Below are 17,893 nucleotides of genomic sequence, written 5' to 3'. Positions count from 1 at the left end.
TAATGAAAGTAGTTTATTAGATTATGTATTGGTGGATAAAAGGTTGATGGGTAGACTCCAGGATGTACATGTTTATAGAGGGGCAACTGATATATCGGATCATTATTTAGTTATAGCTACAGTTAGAGTAAGAGGTAGATAGGATGGGACAAAAGGAAAATTGCAACAACAAGTAAGAGAGAGAGGTGAAGGTGTATAAAGTAGGAGAGGAGGAAGTTAGGGTGAGATATAAAAACTATTGAAAGAAAGGTGGGATAGTGCAACTATGAGAGTCACTGGACCTCTGTCACACAACAAATCTGTCCATAGAGCTCTGTACCTCCCGTTCCTTTAATTCCTAAAGTGGGCCATAAAATTGTCATTGTACAGGTTGCCAACACGGCTTGCAGTAGCTGTGTCAGGGTGATTTTCATCAGTAAAGGTTTGCAGTTCAACCCACTTTGCACACATTTCCTTAATCTCTTTTTTCAATTCCATACTAATTCTTTGCCCTTTTTACCATAGGGATGGCACTAGAAGCTTTCTTGGGGTCCATGGTGACTTACTTTGCAGTTACAAGCACTAAAAACACTGGGATAATGTGAAATGTACCGAATGTATGCATAGCTGCGACCACACTGGCTGGCTTGTAAACACTGGCGCTGAGGCCACACGTGGGACGCATCCTGGACGAATCATGTAATGCGAGTTTTTTACCATGAGGCGAGGCAAAATTTTTGCGTTCAAATGCTTCGTATGGCGGATTTAACGTAACGTGATGCGTTCGTAAGGCGGGGGGTCTACTGTTTAGGCATATCAAAAGAGGGGATGGGCAGTTAAGAAATCAATATATTCAGTTAAAGAGAGAAAGAAAGGAATAAGAAAAACAAAAAGGGATTATGAGGTTAAGGTCGTAAGGGATTCAAAGACTAACCCAAAAGAGTTCTTTCAGGTATACAGAAGTAAGATTAGGGACAAGATTGGCCCACTTAACCCTTTCAGGGTCCAAGGCCAAAATCTGAAGTGGTGCTCCAGTGTCCAAGAAATTTTGAAAAAAAAAAAAAAATTATTTTTTCTTACAGAATTAAAGAGCATATTTTTGTGAAGGTAATAAGACAAAAAAAAAAAATCTGATCAGTACTTACCGAGATACAGTGCCAAGAAGTTTGTCAAAAATGATGTGGTGGCGGCAACATCGACGAATTCCATATACGCGCATTACATTATTTTGTGGTTTTAGTTGTTTTTTCTTTTCTTTTCCAATTTTTTTCTATTCCTACTAACATTTGGGGCCTGAGAGACCAATACTGTATATAATGTATATATATGAACTCACTGTATTGAACACAATAACCGCACTAAAGTTATTATCATATTATTGTTTACCACTGTTGTTTATTACAATAAACATGCACAAATATTGTATAATACTAATGTTCTATCATATATTTACATATTTACAATCACTGGACATGGTTTTAAAACTGCTGGAGCTTGTGAAACTCCTTGAAACAAGGCACCATGCACAGAGGCACCTTACATTCCTCACACATAAACCGAGTGTCTTTGCGTCTTTGTTGTCGTCGTTTTGTTTGTGCACAGACAATGCATCTCTTCTGAGCAAATTTCTTCTGAGTTGAAGGAAGCTGTATTATGAAATGATCACCTTCTCTCCTCAAACGCTTGGGTATATCCTGAGGAATTCGAGGACCATGTTGTATAGCAGGTGTTGTTACCTGGTACTTCATTATGAGTTGTCTGACAACAGACAAACAAAATTCACGATACGGTGGTCTGTTGCCAGTCTTTATTTGGTACATATTATATGCATTGAGCATTGAAATGTCCATGAGATGGAAGAAAAGTTTCATGTACCACTTGTAACTCTTACGAACACAGTCAACAAAACCAATCTGCATGTCACACTTGTCAACCAAGCGCATGTTTTGTGTATAATCAATCACTGACACTGGTTTTCGAATACGTTCATTAGTCACTCGATCAACTTTGCCACTGTCTTGCATTTCATTACGGTGAATGGTTGTCAACAATGTGACATCTCGTTTGTCATGCCACCGTAATGCCATGATGTCATTGGCAGTAAACACCTGCACGTCATCACCACGAGCACCTGCGTTCAGCCTGGGCATATGTTTACGATTAGAACGCACTGTGCCACACACATCTGTCTTGTTCACTCGCATGAAATCACTGAGTAATGGGCTTGTGTACCAGTTATCGGTATATAATGTATGCCTCTTACCAAGATAAGGTGCCATCATGTTTCTCACTACGTCACCTGAGATACCCAATAACATCTTGGTATCTTTCAATGTTTTACTACCCGTGTATACAACAATATCCAACACCAGGCCACTGTCACAATCACAGAGTACAAACAGTTTTATACCAAAGCGTTTCCTCTTGCTCGGTATATACTGCTTGAATGACAGTCTACCTTTGAACAAAATCAAAGACTCGTCAATTACAAGAGTCTTGAATGGATAAAAGTATATCCTGAACTTTTGTTTGAGATACATGAAAACATTTCTAATCTTGTATAACCTGTCACTTCTTTCAGGCCTGGTTTTGTCAGAGAAGTGCAACATACGTAAGAGTAAGATAAACCTGTTCACTGGTATGATTTCACTGAAGACTGGGGTAGAAATTAGCCGATCTGTGGACCAGTATGCTTTTATATTATGCTTATAGACATGAGGCATAAGCATTATTGTTGCAAAAAGCAAATACATTTCTGCAACAGTCGTCTCTTTCCACCTGTGTAGTCTTGACTGTGGTGATAAGATCATATTTGCCATGGTGTACTCAAAATACTTATTACTTTCCCTGACAATAATTTCCATCAATGGCTGGTCAAAGAATTCCAGTTCATTGGCCGTGGTTTCAAGGGGACAAGTAGGTAGAATTCCACTTTGAGAATCATCAAAGTGGTGAGGCTTGGGAACAAAATTGGGATTTTGCTGCCAATCCCACATACGGTTTGCTGGTGGATACTGGTTGTGCGGGTGGTTGTGGTGGGCTGGTGGCTGGCGCTCCGCTTTGTCCTTGAACTGACGAGTCAGCAGCGTGGGTCCCAGCGTGGCCTGGTGAGTCACGCATGGCGGTGCCACTACCATCACCACTAACACCATCCACTGATGCCTGTGGTCTATCCATGCCAAGTGTAGCCACATCATCCTCACTATCACTACTTAAAACTGGTGTTGGGCCACGGGATGTACTACGTCCCCTGGGCACAGCATAGGGTACACTACCCGAGCGCATGCGGCGGCGAACATACCGACGCTTCACTGGTGAATATGATTCCTCACTATCACTACTCGATTGATCGTCGAGCGCAATAAAATCACAGTCCACGTCACTATCATCATCATTACTGAAGTCAGAGGCCTGGCCACGCGAAAATATTAGTTTTCTCTTGCGATGAGGAACAACCGATCGTGAGTCACGAGTGCCCACACCAGAGGTAGAAGGTTGAGGATCGTCAGGGTTTTCTGCACTATTATCGATATCCTGGTCATTCTTTTCGGTCACTAACTGATCAAAGCCGTAGAATTCGTCTTCATTTCCACTTCCATTAATGTCAGAACTATCAGATAGGAAGAGGAGAGTCCCAATTTTCCGGGGAGTGAGAGCTGACTTGCGACGAGGCATGGTGAACAAGGGTAACTGAGCCGGCGTTCCCACAATGCTATGCGGGCGCCTAGATTTTTTGTTTATGGCGCACACCCACCACGCAGACCCGTTCTCTCACATGTAGGCCTATGAGCGTTTTCGCGCTAAATTTGACGGCGCTAGAATTTTGGCATAGATCTACGGTTTGGACACTCAACGTAAAGCCGTTGATCTACGGGACGGACCCTGAAAGGGTTAAGAGTAACTCTGGTCAGATCACTGACTGATAAGGATATGTGTGAAATTCTCAATACCTACTTCCTCTCAGTTTTCACCCAGGAAAATACTAGCGATATTCCTGAAATAATAGATTAGGTAGAACATGATGATAAACTATGCACGATTGCGGTAACTAGTGACATGGTCCTTAGACAAATAGAGAAACTAAAACGATAAGTGGAAAATGGCAAATGTAATACCTATTTACAAGGCAGGTGACAGGTCCTTGGCTTCGAACTATAGACCAATAAGCCTTACCTCCATAGTGGGAAAATTTATGGAATCAATAATTGCTGAAGCAATTCATAGCCGTCTTGATAGGTACAGATTGATTAATGAATCTCAACATGGTTTTACAAAGAGGCGTTCCTGTCTTAGGAATTTACTTTTTTCACTAAGGTGTTTGAGGAGGTAGATCATGGTAATGAATATGATATTGTGTATATGGATTTCAGTAAGGCTTTCGATAGAGTTCCACACCAGAGGCTATTGAGGAAACTTAAGGCACGCGGAATAGGAGGAGAAATTTTTTCCTGGGTAGAGGAATGGCTGACAAATAGGCAGCAGAGAGTTTGTATAAAGGGAGAAATCAGAATGGGGGCACGTCACAAGCAGTGTTCCTCAGGGGTCAGTGTTGGGCCCGTTGTTGTTCACAATTTACATAAACGACATAGATGAGGGAATAAATAGTGACAAGCAAATTTGCTGATGATGCCAAAATAGGCCGTCCAATTCATTCTAATGAAGACACTAGAGCACTCCAGGATGATTTGAATAGACTGATACAATGGTCGGAGAAGTGGCAGATGCAGTTTAATATTGACAAATGCAAAGTTCTAAATGTTGGACAGGTAAACAACCATGCCACATATAAACTAAATAATGTAGATCTTAATATTACTGATTGCGAAAAGGATTTAGGAGTTCTGGTTAGCAGTAATCTAAAACCAAGACAACAGTGCATTAGTGTTCGCAGTAAAGCTAACAGAATTCTTGGCTTCATATCTAGAAGTATAAATAATAGGAACCCTCAGGTTGTTCTTCAACTCTATATATCCTTGGTTAGGCCTCATTTAGACTATGCTGCTCAGTTCTGGTCACCGTATTACAGAATGGATATAAATGCTCTGGAAAACATACAGAGGAGGATGACAAAGATGATCCCATGTATCAGAAATCTTCCCTATGAGGATAGACTGAGGGCCCTGAATCTGCACTCTCTCGAAAGGCGTAGACTTAGGGGGGATATGATCGAGGTGTATAAATGGAAAACAGGAATAAATAAAGGGGATGTAAATAGCGTGCTGAAAGTTTCCAGCCAAGACAGGACTCGCAACAGTGGTTTCAAGTTGGAAAAATTCAGATTCAGGAAGGATATAGGAAAGCACTGGTTTGGTAATAGAGTTGTGGATGAGTGGAACAAACTCCCAAGTACAGTTATTCAGGCTAAAACGTTGTGTGGTTTTAAAAATAGGTTAGATAAATACATGAGTGGATGCGAGTTGGACCTGACTAGCTTGTGCTGCTGGGTCTGGCGCTGTGCTCCTTCCTTAAGTGAAGGTGACCAGACTGGGTGGGTCATTGGGCTAATCCGGGGGGATGGGGGGGTCGTTGGGTTAATCTGGAGGGAGAAATGGACCTGCTCCACGTGGGTCAGTAGGCCTGTTGCAGTGTTCCTTCTTTCTTATGTTCTTTGATTTTATCTTGATCGTTCTTTTTCTTATTGCTTTTCCTTTTATATCCATGAGGAAGTAGAATAGGAATCTCTCCTCCGTAAGCCATGCATGTTGTAAAAGTCAACTAAAATGCCGGGAACAATGGGCTAGTAACTGCTTTTCCCGTATAGCCTACTAAAAAGAAAAAGAAGAAAACCGTCAAAGTGGGATGTTTGAATGTTCCTTGGATGTTGTGTGAATGATAAGAAAGAGATGATTGTGGATGTTGTGAATGAGAAAAAGCTGGATGTCCTGGTTTTACGTGAAACAAAGCTGAAGGGGGTGGAAGAGTTTTAGTGGGGAGAAATAAATAGGATTAGGTCAGGGGGTTTCAAATAAGAGTTAGAGCTAAAGAAGAAGTAGCAATAATGTTGAAGGATAAGTTATGGCAGGAGAAGAGGGAATATAAATGTATTAATTCAAGGATTATGTGGAGTAAAATAAGGGTTGGATGTGAAAAGTGGGTTATAGTAATTGTATATGCACCTGGAGAAGAGAGAAGTGTAGAGGAGAGAGAGAAAGATTTTGGAATATGTTGAGTGAGTGCATGGGGAGTTTTGAACCGAGTGTGAGAGTACTTGTGGTTGGGGATTTCAATGCTAAAGTGGGTAAAAATGTTGTGGAGGGAGTAGTACGTAAATTTGGGGTGCCAGGGGTAAATGAAAATTGGGAGCCTTTAATTGAGCTATGTGTAGAAAGAGGTTTGGTAATAAGTAATACATATTTTATGAAAAAGAGGATGTATAAGTATTCAAGGTATGATATAGCATGTAATGAAAGTAGTTTGTTAGATTATGTATTGGTGGATAAAAGGTTGATGGGTATGCTTCAGAATGTACATGTTTATAGAGGGGCAACTGATATATTGGATCATTATTTAGTTATAGCTACATTTAGAGTAAGAGGTAGATAGGATGAGACAAAAGGAAAATGGCAACAAGTAAGAGAGAGAGGTGAAGGTGTATAAAGTAGGAGAGGAGGAGGTTAGGGTGAGATATAAAAACTATTGAAAGAAAGGTGGGATAGTGCAACTATGAGTAGTGGGGGGGTTGAAGAGGGTTGGAATAGTTTTATAAATGCAGTATTAGAATGTGGGGCAGAAGTTTGTGGCTATAGGAGGGTGGGTGCAGGAGGAAAGAGGAGTGATTGGTGGAATGATGAAGTAATGGGTCTGATAAAAGAGAAAAAGGTAGCTTATGAGAGGTTTTTACAAAGCAGAAGTGTTATAAGAAGAGCAGAGTATATGAAGAGTAAAAGAAAGGGTGAGAGAGTGCAAAAGGAGAGCAGATGATAGAGTGGGAGAGGCACTGTCAACAAACTTTGCAGAAAAGAAGAAAAAAATTTGGAGATAAACAAGTTAAGAATGCCTAGGGAAAGAATGGATGTGTCAGTTTAAAACAGAGTAGGGGAGCTGGAGGTATTGGGTAGATGGCGGGAATATTTTGAGGAACTTTTGAATGTCGATGAAGAAAGGGAGGCGGTAATTTCATGCACTGGCCAGGGAGGTATAACATCTTTTAGGAGTGAAGAAGAGCAGGAGGTGAATGTGGGGGAGGTGCATAAGGCATTACGTATAATGAAAGGGAGTAAAGCAGCTGGAACTGACGGGATCATGACACAAATGTTAAAAGCAGGGGGAGATATAGTGTTGGTATTTTTGTTTAATGAATGTATGATAGAGGGTAAGGTACCTAGGGATTGGCAGAGAGCATGTATAGTTCCTTTATATAAAGGGAAGGTAGACAAAAGAGATTGTAAAAATCATAGGGGAATAAATTTACTGAGTATACCAGGAAAAGTGTACAGTTGGGTTATTATTAAAAGAATTAGAGGTAAGACAGAGAGTAGGGTTGCAGATAAGCAAGGAGGCTTTAGAGTGATTAGGGGATATGTAGATCAAGTGTTTACATTGAAGCATGTATGTGAACAGTATGTATATAAAGGTAGGGAAGTTTTCATTGCATTTATGGATTTAGAAAAGGCATATGATTGAGTGGATAGGGGAGCAATGTGGCAGATGTTGCCAGTATATGGAATAGGTAGCATTTTCCTAAATTCTGTAAAGAGTTTTTTGAAGATTGGCTCAGGTTAGAGTGTAGGAGAGAGGGAGATTACTTCCCGGTAAAAGAGGTCTTAGACAGGGATGTGTAATGTCACCATGGTTGTTAAATGTATTTATTGATGGGTTTGTAAAAGAAGTAAATGCTAGGGTGTTAGGGAGAGGGGTGGGATTAAATTATGGGGAATCAAACACAAAATGGGAGTTGACACAGTTACTTTTTGCTGATGATACAGTGCTTATGGGAGATTTTTAAGAAAAGTTGCAAAAGTTAGTGGACAAGTTTGGGAGGGTGTGTAAAGGTAGAAAGTTGAAAGTGAACATAGATAAGAGTAAGGTGATGAAGGTATCAAATAATTTAGAAGAAAAATTGTATATCACATTGGAGAGTATGGAAGAAGTGAATGTTTTCAGGTATTTGGGAGTTGACTTGTCAGCAGATGGGTTTATGAAGGATGAGGTTAACCATAGATTTGATGAAGGAAAAAAGGTGAGTGGTGTCTCTGTGGAGACAAAAAAAACATTATCTATGGAGGCAAAGAAGGGAATGTATAAAAGTATAGTGGTACCAACACTCTTATATGGGTGTGAAGCTTCGGTTGCAAATGCTGCAGCGAGGAGGCGGCTGGAGGCAGAGGAGATGCAGAGGAGGGCAATGTGTGGTGTAAATATTATGCAGAGAATTCGCAGTGTGGAAATTAGGAGGAGGTGTGGGGTTACTAAAAGTGTAATTCAAGAGAGCTGAAGAGGGGTGGTTGAGGTGGTATGGTCTAAATATTTAGAGAGAATGGATCAAAGTAGAATGATTTGGAGAACGTATAAATCTGGATGGATTTATGAAGGATGAGGTTAATCATAGAATTGATGAAGGAAAAAAAGGCGAGTGGTGCATTGAGGTATGTGTGGAGACAAGAAACGTTATCTATGGTGGCAAAGAAGGGAATGTATGAAAGTATAGTAGTACCAACACTCTTATATGGGTGTGAAGCTTGGGATGCAAATGCTGCAGCAAGGAGGCGGTTGGAGGCAGTGGATATGTCCTTTATAAGGGCAGTGTGTGGTGTAAATATTATGCAGAAAATGCAGTGTGTGGAAATTAGGAGAAGGTGTGGAGTTAATAAAGTATTAGAGAGCTGAAGAGGGGTTGTTGAGGTGGTTTGATTATTTAGAGAGAATGGATCAAAGTAGAATGACATGGAGAGCGTATAAATCTGTAGGGGAAGGAAGGCGGGGTAGGGGTCGTCCTCCAAAAGGTTGGAGGGAGGGGGTAAAGGAAGTTTTGTGGGCAAGGGGCTTGGACTTTCAGCAAGTGTGCATGAGCGTGTTAGATAGGAGTGAATGGAGACGAATGGTATTCAAGATCTGACGAGATGTTGGAGTGTGAGCAGGGTAATATTTAGTGAAGGGATTCAGGGAAACCGGTTATTTTTATATTGCCGACTTGAGTCCTGAAAATGGGAAGTACAATACCTGCACTTTAAAGGAGGGGTTTGGGAAATTGGCAGTTTTGAGGGATATGTTGTGTATCTTTATACGTATATACTTCTAAACTGTTGAGTTCTGAGCACCTCTTGAAAAACAGTGCTTATGTGTGAGTGAGGTGAAAGTGTTGAATGATGAAAGTACTGTATTTTCTTTTTGTTTTTTTTGTTTTTGTTTTTTTTTTGGTCACCCTGCCTCGGTGGGAGATATCCGACTTGTTAAAAAAAAAAAAAAAATCTGTAGAGGAATGAAGGTGGGGTAGGGGTCATCCTCAAAAAGGTTGGAGGGAGGGGGTGAAGAAAGTTTTGTGGGTGAGGGGCTTGGACTGGGGAACAGAATTCTTGCTCCATAAGCCATGTGTGTTGTAAGAGGGAACTAAAATCCCGGGGGCAAGGTGCTAGTAACCCCTTCTCTTGTATAAATTGCTAAATTTAAAAAGGGAAACTTTTGTTTTTCTTTTTGGGCCACCCTGCCTTGATGGGATACGGCCAGTTTGTTGAAAAAAACAAAAAACATACATATATCCTCTCCTCAGCGGCGTACTTGTTTACCGATGACTTTGGGCTTTAAACGGGCTCCCTGCCCAGTATGCATACCTAAATAATGTATATTAGAGCTGATTTCCTCTATTCTATTTATTACAGTATACAGTACACTGCTGTATAAACATTTAAAAATATACCAGAATTTTTTTTAAATGTTTGACACAAACCCACTACCATTATAGTATGCTCCTCACTTAGTAACGAATTTGTTTACTGATGTGGTCTTAGGAACGGAACTCCATCATTAAGTGAGGAGAGGTGCTCAGATACTGTCGTATCTGAGCGCATCTGCAAAGACGGTGATTATGTATGAGTGATGGTGAAAGTGTTGAATGATGAAAGTTTTTTTTTTTTTTATCACCCTGCCCTGGTAGGAAATAATGTGTTGAAAAAAAAAGTGAATATATATATATATTTTTTTTTAACTCCCTGGCTATCACCCACCAAGGCAGGTGAATATATGTATTGTATAATGTGAATAAGTGCATTTAGTATATCTGTATGTAAATACAGATGGCCAGTGTTCAGATATTTAAGAGTGGACTTATCAGTGAATGGGTAGATGAAAGACGAGGTGAACCACAGAATTGATGAAAGCAAAAAGTTGGGGTGTGTGTTTAGGCATCTCTGTAGACAAGGAATATTATCCATGGAGGCAAACAGGGAAATGTATGAGAGTATAGTGGTTGTAACACTCTTATATGGGTATGAAGCTTAGCTTGTTAATGTTAAAGTGAGGAGGATATTGGAGACAGTGGAGATGTAGTGTCTGAGGGCAATGTGTGGTGTAAATATTATGCAGAGAATTCGTAATTTGGAGATTAGGAGGAGGTGCAGAGTTACTAAAAGTGTTATTCAGACGGTTGAGAAAGGGTTGAGGTGGTTTGGTCATTTACTGTGATGGCACAAAATAGGATGACTTGGAGGGTGTATAAATCTGTTGTGGAGGGAATGCGGGGTAGTGTTCATCTTAGGACAAGATTGAGGGAGGGGGTAAAGGACGTTTAGTGTGCATGGGGCTTGGACATGCAGCAGGCATGTATGAAGATGTTAGATGGGAGTGAGTGGAGGCAAATTGTTTTTGGGACCTGACGAGCTGTTGGAGTGTGAGCAAGGTAACATTTTGTGAATTGATTCTGGGAAACCAGTTAGCTGGACTTGAGTCCTGGAGGTGAGCAAACAGTACCTTCACTCTAAAGGAGTGGGGATATTTACTGTTTAGAGGGACATCTGAACTATAGTATCAATGCACCTTTGGCAAGACAGTGATGAAGTGAATGATGGTGAAAGTGTTTCTTCTTCCTTTTTTTTTTTTTTTTTTTTTTTTGGGGGGGGGTCATCCCTGGAAAAAAAGATTTAATTTTAACTTGGTCATTTTCTGCCAAGGCAGGGGTAACCTAACAAGGAAGAAACATTTATTTGTTTATTTATTTATTCATTATTATTTGGACAAGATACATAGTCTTTCTAGAAGTGTGCTCACATTACAATGAGATTACCCTCCAACTGCAAGATCCCCACTCCTGCTTCAGAATGCTGGCTAACCTGTTTACCTGAATCCCTTCATAAAATCTACCCTGCTCCCACTCCAGCATGTCCATTAACAACCACTTCCCTCCTTGCACTACTATTTAATACAATCACACAAGCCTGCTGAATGCTCGACCCCCTAAAACTCAACACTTCTTGTACCTCGTCTCTCTCCTCAACCTTCCACCCCAGATTTATACACTGTCATCCTGTCCCTCTCCATCCTTTCTATATGCCCAAACCACTTTATCTCCTCCTCAGCCCTCTGAATTGTACCCTTGGTTACCTCACATTGCCTTGTAATTTCTGTGCTCGGAATTCTTCATTGATAGTCAGTTTCTTATGAAGTTATTCTATACAATGTGGTTTTTTTTTAAATGAAAATGAAAAAGTGCATTCAAAATTTATTAGTATATACTAGAAATTTCTTTCACTTTTTAATTTTGGATGCAGTTTTCCAGTTGACTTTATAAAAACTGCACTGTATAGAGGAGCTTTATAAGAGAACTGACTGTTTTTACACTACATAAGACTGTCAGACATAACATATTTGCATCCTCTAGCTTCCTTTTCACTGCAGCATTCAAAACTTGTGCCTAGAACCCATATACAATGTTGGTACTGTACCACTATTCTCTGGTACATTCCCTATTTTTGCTTCTGTTAATAATCTTTTCTTCCATATATGCCTCAGCCTATCGGCCATCCTTCCTCCTATGGTTCACTTCATTTTTCATAAACTCGTCTAAATATATTTCATTCCTCCATACTCCCTTCCTCTTATCTATATATACACACACCAGAGGCTGTAGATCTCATTCAAGGTGGACCTGGAAGAAAAAGTTCCTATCATTTTACCAGAAGCTCATATCAGCTGAGCAACTCTCCAGCTAGTGCTTACCAGTCATATCAGAAAGTGGCCTTCAGGAATCTCAATAGTCATTCTGGGTACTTTGTACAACATGTCAAGCCTATCTTGGAGTATGCAGCACAAGCATGGAATCCACACCTGAGGAAGCATGTTAAGAAACAGGAAACAGTCTGAAAGTAAGCAGCGAGACTAGTTACAGAGGTAAGGGATATCATTTACAAGGAAAGCCTGAAGGAATTGAATTTAACAACCCTAGAGGACAGGACCAGGGGAGACATGATAGCAACATACAAAATACTCAGAGGAACTGATAGGACAGACAGGGATAGGCAGTTTGAGAGGCAGGAAACAGGTACTCTAGGTTACAGCCTGAAAGTTAAAGACACCATTGAATCACAGGGATGTCAGGAAGTATTTCTTCAGTCTGAAGGTGGTTGGGAAGTGGAATGACCTTGATGAAGAAGTGGAGGAGTCACTCCATACACAATTTTAAGAATAGATAATATAGAGACCACAGGGCTAGGAGTGAATCGAGCAAGCGGTAAGTTGAGAGGCAGGACCAGGAGCTGTGAATCGACCCCTGCACCCACATGTAGGTGAGTACACCATACAAAGAATAGAGATGTATATAACCATTGCTTGCAGGACAAGGGTTTAGAAAAAGGAACTATCGACCTGGTCCGAATTCAGGCTATAGGAGTCCTTCACAGTCTCCGGTGAGATCTCCCTTGCCTAAAAGAAACAATTCCAGATCGCCTTCATCCAAGAGGAGAAGAAAATCAAGTTCACCAGTTAGCAAGAAAACGTAAGAATTTTATCTCGTGCTTTGTCAATAGTATTTGTAACTTGAGCATTTTGCAAATATATTTGATGGTATTGTTGAAAGTTATAAAGTTGTGAACATGTTTTATTGGTGTAAGAAAAGTGCAAGATAAACTAGGAAGCTCTTTGCAGATTAGAGCTGTGACAGGTTTGCTGTAGGCAGCATTTTGAAATTTTTTTAACATTTTTTCGTGCTAGATTGTCAAATATATAAACTGAATATTATAATAAAAAAAAATTGAAAAGTTGCCCTTCTCTAGCATGCTGAAGTATGACAAAAAATAGCCCAGCTGGCAACTCTCACTAAATATTCCACACAGAACGTGTTTTTATACTATTCTTTCTCAGATTTGTTTTGTTAGTATTTCGTTGTATTAGGAAAGTGCACAATTTTAGTAGTTGTATATCGTGTGTGTTTCAGAGTGGGGTGGTCTGTGAAACAAGGGTAAATATAGGGATGAATACATAGAACAGTTGTATCTTACACAAATAACCCGCATATAGGAGAAAAACTTTTCTAATACCGTTCAGTTTGACTTGGACCATTAACTAATCATTGTGACTAGTTTATGGTCCAAGTTGGACCAAAACATCATACAGTTTCTTTCTCCTATGTGCAAGTTATTTGTGTATTGTTCCAGTCATGGTATTGTGTCTTTGTGTTCTTGAGTTGTTCTTTGTGTCTTACTCTCTTGGTTTCTGAATTTGTTACTCCTCAATATTTTCTGGTAGCAGTTTTATTCTCTAGCAGGAACAGGCATAGATAAATCCTAACAGTCCTGAGTCTTATATATTAACATTATTATAATGTATTATGTTCCTGTCTCTAGAATCAGCACTCAAGTTTATAGTAATGTTAATCTTAACTTTCATCTTTGATGCTGCTGCAGTCACTAAAGTACAATGAAGTAATTATTTACTCTTCATTAGAAGAGGCTTATTAGTGAACCAGGTTGTGGGACTAATTAGGTATCTGTAAATTAGGCACCTTTATGTGGTTGACCTTATTTTTTTTTCTTTCCCCAAAGTTTTTTTTTATAGTTCTACAGCTGATTGGCTTAGTTTTCAACACTGGCAAACAGTGACTGGAAGGTTCATGCATGGAACATGAAAACATATGCTCAGGTTTAGTGCAGGCAATGGTGGGAGTAAAGTGTAGGTGTTTTATGCCCTTGGCATTTTGGTGGCATGACACATGTGATGCGACATTGACATCCACCCACAAGAACAAAATCAAAGGAACAGGAAAGATGAATAAAGAAATAATGAACCCATTGTGAGACTAGCTGCTGTCATTGATTACACAAAAAAAATATGCATTTGGTGGACAGATATAACATGCAATTTGGGTTTGTTGGTTGTATCTAGAAAAGTTACAAGTGGTACATAAAACTGCTCTTCCATCTTGTTGACATTGCAATGCTGAATACAGGCAGGCCCTGCTTTACAGAGCTTCGCTTTGTGATGTTTCATTAATGCATCAGTTTTCAATTATACCCATTCTTCACTCGTTCAGACTTCCTACGATAAATATATTCACCACTCACAACAAGCTAAGGATGAATATATTTTAAGGTAAGTAATATGTGTACTGTATGGATATGCATCTTTTAGGCCTACTTTTATTGCTCACTTAAAATATGGTAAGAGTAAGCATATCAGGCTTTTATATACAGCAACCCACTAAATGACAGCAAGGTAGAAAATGCAGAAATATTTTTCACTCCAGAAGAAGGCCGTGCAGACCAACTGATTGACATTAGTACAAATCCCTTAGTTATTGAAAAAGAAATGGAAAACATTCCCACTCACTCAGCACCTGGACCAGATTCATGGAATGCTCTGTTTATAATGAAGTGCAATGTACCACTAGCACGAGCCCTCAGTATTTTTTGGAGAAAGAGCTTAGTTCTAGGTGAAATACAGGAGGCCTTAAAGAGTGCAGACATAGCTCCTTTGCATAAGGGAGGTAGTAGAGCACTAGCTAAAAATTACAGACCAGTAGCCCTAATCTTACACATAAAAATCTTCGAAAGAGTGATGAGACGGCAAATTACAAATTTCATGGAGCAGCACAACCAACATAACCCGAACCAGCATGGTTTTAGAGCAGGACGATCATGCCTGTCACAGCTGCCGAATTATTATGACAGAATTACGGAGGCATTGGAAGACCAAAACACAGATGTGATTTACACAGATTTTGCAAAGGCGTTTGACAAATGCGATCATGGAGTGATAGCACACAAAATGAACGCCATGGGCATTATGTGGAAGGTAGGCAGATGGATTTTCGGTTTCCTAACACACAGAACACAAAAAGTAGTAGTGAACAGGGCAAGATCCAGCATCAGCGAGGTCAAAAGCTCAGTGCCCCAAGACACTATCCTGGCACCTCTGCTGTTTCTCATCCTCATAGCAGACATAGACAAAAACACCCGGCACACTTTTGTATCATCATTTGCAGATGACACTAAAATAAGCATGAAAGTCACTACGGTAGAGGACACTGAAAAAGTAGAGGAAGACATAAATAGAGTTTTCCAGTGGGCAGTGGAGAACAACATGACGTTCAGTGGTGACAAGTACCAGCTGATTAGGTATGGAAAGAATGAAGAACTCAAAAGGAACACTATATACAAAACTCAAGAGGGTCACCATATAGAACGTAAGGAACACGTAAAAAACCTAGGAATAATTATGTCAGCATACCTTTCTTTTAAAGACCATAACAAGACAAAGATCATGATAGCCAGGAAGATGACGGGGTGGGTATTGAGAACTTTCAAAACAAGGGAAATAATGCCGATGAGACACACTTCAAATCGCTAGTGCTCCCTCACTTAGAATGTTGCTCAGTGCTGACGGCCCCGTTCAGGGCAGGAGAAATATCGGAGCTGGAACAATACAGAGATCGTTTAAGGCTCACATTGAGCCTGTAAAGCACCTAAACTACTGGGAATGCCTGCAGGTCTTGAACATGTATTCATTGGAGCAGAGGAGAAAGAGATTCATGATAATATATATGTACCTGGAAAATACTTGAAGGCCTGGTCCCAAATCTGCATATTACCTTAACATATTGGAGAGAGAGATATGGAAGTGTAAAATAAACCCAGTTGGGAGCAGGGGTGCAGTGGGGACTATAAGGGAACACTGTATCGACATCCGAGGTCCCAGACTATTCAACATCTTACCAGAAGATATCAGAAACATGGCTGGAACGAGTGTAGAAGCCTTCAAGAGGAAACTGGGCAAGTATCTTCACCAGGTGCCAGATCACCCAGGATGTGATAGGTATGTGGGGCAGCAGGCCTCCAGCAGCAACAGCCTGGTTGACCAGGCAAGCACCAGACGAACCTGACTCATGGCCAGGCTCAGAGAGTAGATAAACTCTCGAAACTCTTCAAAGGTATATCAAAAGTAGCCAAGAACCTAACCTGCTGTATAAACAGGGCCCTTCTGTACCTGAAGGGCCCTGGGAACAGACTGATGTATGCCCACGTCTCTGTCATCAAACAAATGTAAAAATACCACGTCAAAACACCACAACATGTGCCACCATACAGATGACCATATACCCTCTTGTTCGAGGTTTAGTGCTCACTTTCTAACTTTATTTCCTGTTTCCAAACCAGAAGTAAGTGGCTTCAGTTAAGTGCAGAGATATATGATGTGTGTGTGTGTGTGTGGGGAGCACAAAATATGGTTATAGAACCTTGCTTCAGAGACTTTCACGAACTGCAATAATTTAACAAAAATTACCAGTGCCTGTATGCACATGTCCATATATTAGAACAGTAGAAAACTGAAGCAAATGGATGTGTGTGTATACATTTCTGTTGAACAGAGAGTATAAACAAATATCCTGATGATAAAGTGGAACAGTTTTGATTTGTAATAAGTCTTAACCAAAAAAACAAGACATTGGACATGAAATAAGCATTCTAGCTTACAATACTACTTGGGGAATGAAAGCCTGAAAATGCAGTCATAATCTCATGCCTTCAAATCTTGGTAAATAATTGACTGGTTTTCATTTTATCTTTGTTTTCTTACTGCCACCAAAGTTTTTTTTTTTTTTGTGATGCAGAATCTCTAATTTTGAGTGGGTGCTACAGTGAAAGGATTGAGGGTGTGTGTCTTCCCAGATTACACCTGCTTTGGATTTCCTCTTCTGGAGAGAAAACAGACAGACATTACTTTATCTGCATTCAGCTTTGTTCTTTCATAGTACTACTACTTGGCTTTTATAATTAGCAATAACATTTGTTTTAGGGCCTCTCTCTCTTGCCCTGTTAAAATCTTTTATGACTAGGGTAATATTCCTTCACTATATTGATCTGTCCTGTGAGGCATGTCTTTTGTATTTAATCTTAGAATGCACCATTATTTTTAACACCTTTTCTTTCCCTTCTGTTGCTACTCTTAACTCTCCTCCATGAAAATAATGCCTTTAATTATATTTTTTGTCAGTTTTGTTAAGTGGTCTTTAATTTTTACATTCTAGTCCTATCTTGCCTTTTCCAATAATTTCCTGTTCTATCCTAACCTTTTGCTCCCTTCTGATTTGCTTTCTTTTCATCATTATAACTATCATCATCAGCGTCATTATTATTGTTACTGATTATATTATTATTATTGTATATGGTAACTAAGACTGTTAATGTACAATATTTTCATTTTTTATCTACAAACTTAGGAAGCGTAGTCGTTCTTCTCCACCTAAGGAGGAAAGCATGCACGTATATACTGGGAGCAGGAAGAGGAGACAGTCCAAGTCACCTATTTCTCCATCAAATAGTCGTTCAGCATCACACTCCAAGGGTCTACCCACCCATCACAGATCGAATAGCCAGTCACAGTCTAGGTACAGATCACGTAGTCGTTCACGATCTAGGCACAGGTCACCATATAGGAGGTAAGTTGTACAGTATTTGCAGATTTTATTTGTGCTATATGAAAGGTTAGAATA

The 17,893-nt window shown here is 39.9% G+C and overlaps 1 protein-coding gene across 1 annotated transcript in view; it reads left to right on the top strand.

Annotated features, from left to right (window-relative positions):
• Positions 1 to 17,893, top strand: part of LOC128695046 (uncharacterized) — a gene marked incomplete in the record, with an annotated part of 159,169 nt that overhangs the window by 124,546 nt on the left and 16,730 nt on the right. The window contains 2 exon segments of the mRNA XM_070091331.1: positions 12,742 to 12,901; positions 17,621 to 17,839. Coding sequence (XP_069947432.1) covers positions 12,742 to 12,901; positions 17,621 to 17,839 — 379 coding nt within the window.

This window comes from Cherax quadricarinatus, chromosome 35, assembly GCF_038502225.1.
Source record: "Cherax quadricarinatus isolate ZL_2023a chromosome 35, ASM3850222v1, whole genome shotgun sequence".
Classification (NCBI taxonomy): Eukaryota; Metazoa; Arthropoda; class Malacostraca; order Decapoda; family Parastacidae; genus Cherax; species Cherax quadricarinatus.
The sequence above is the reverse complement of the archived record's forward strand: the minus strand, read 5'-3'. Positions and strand labels throughout refer to the sequence as shown.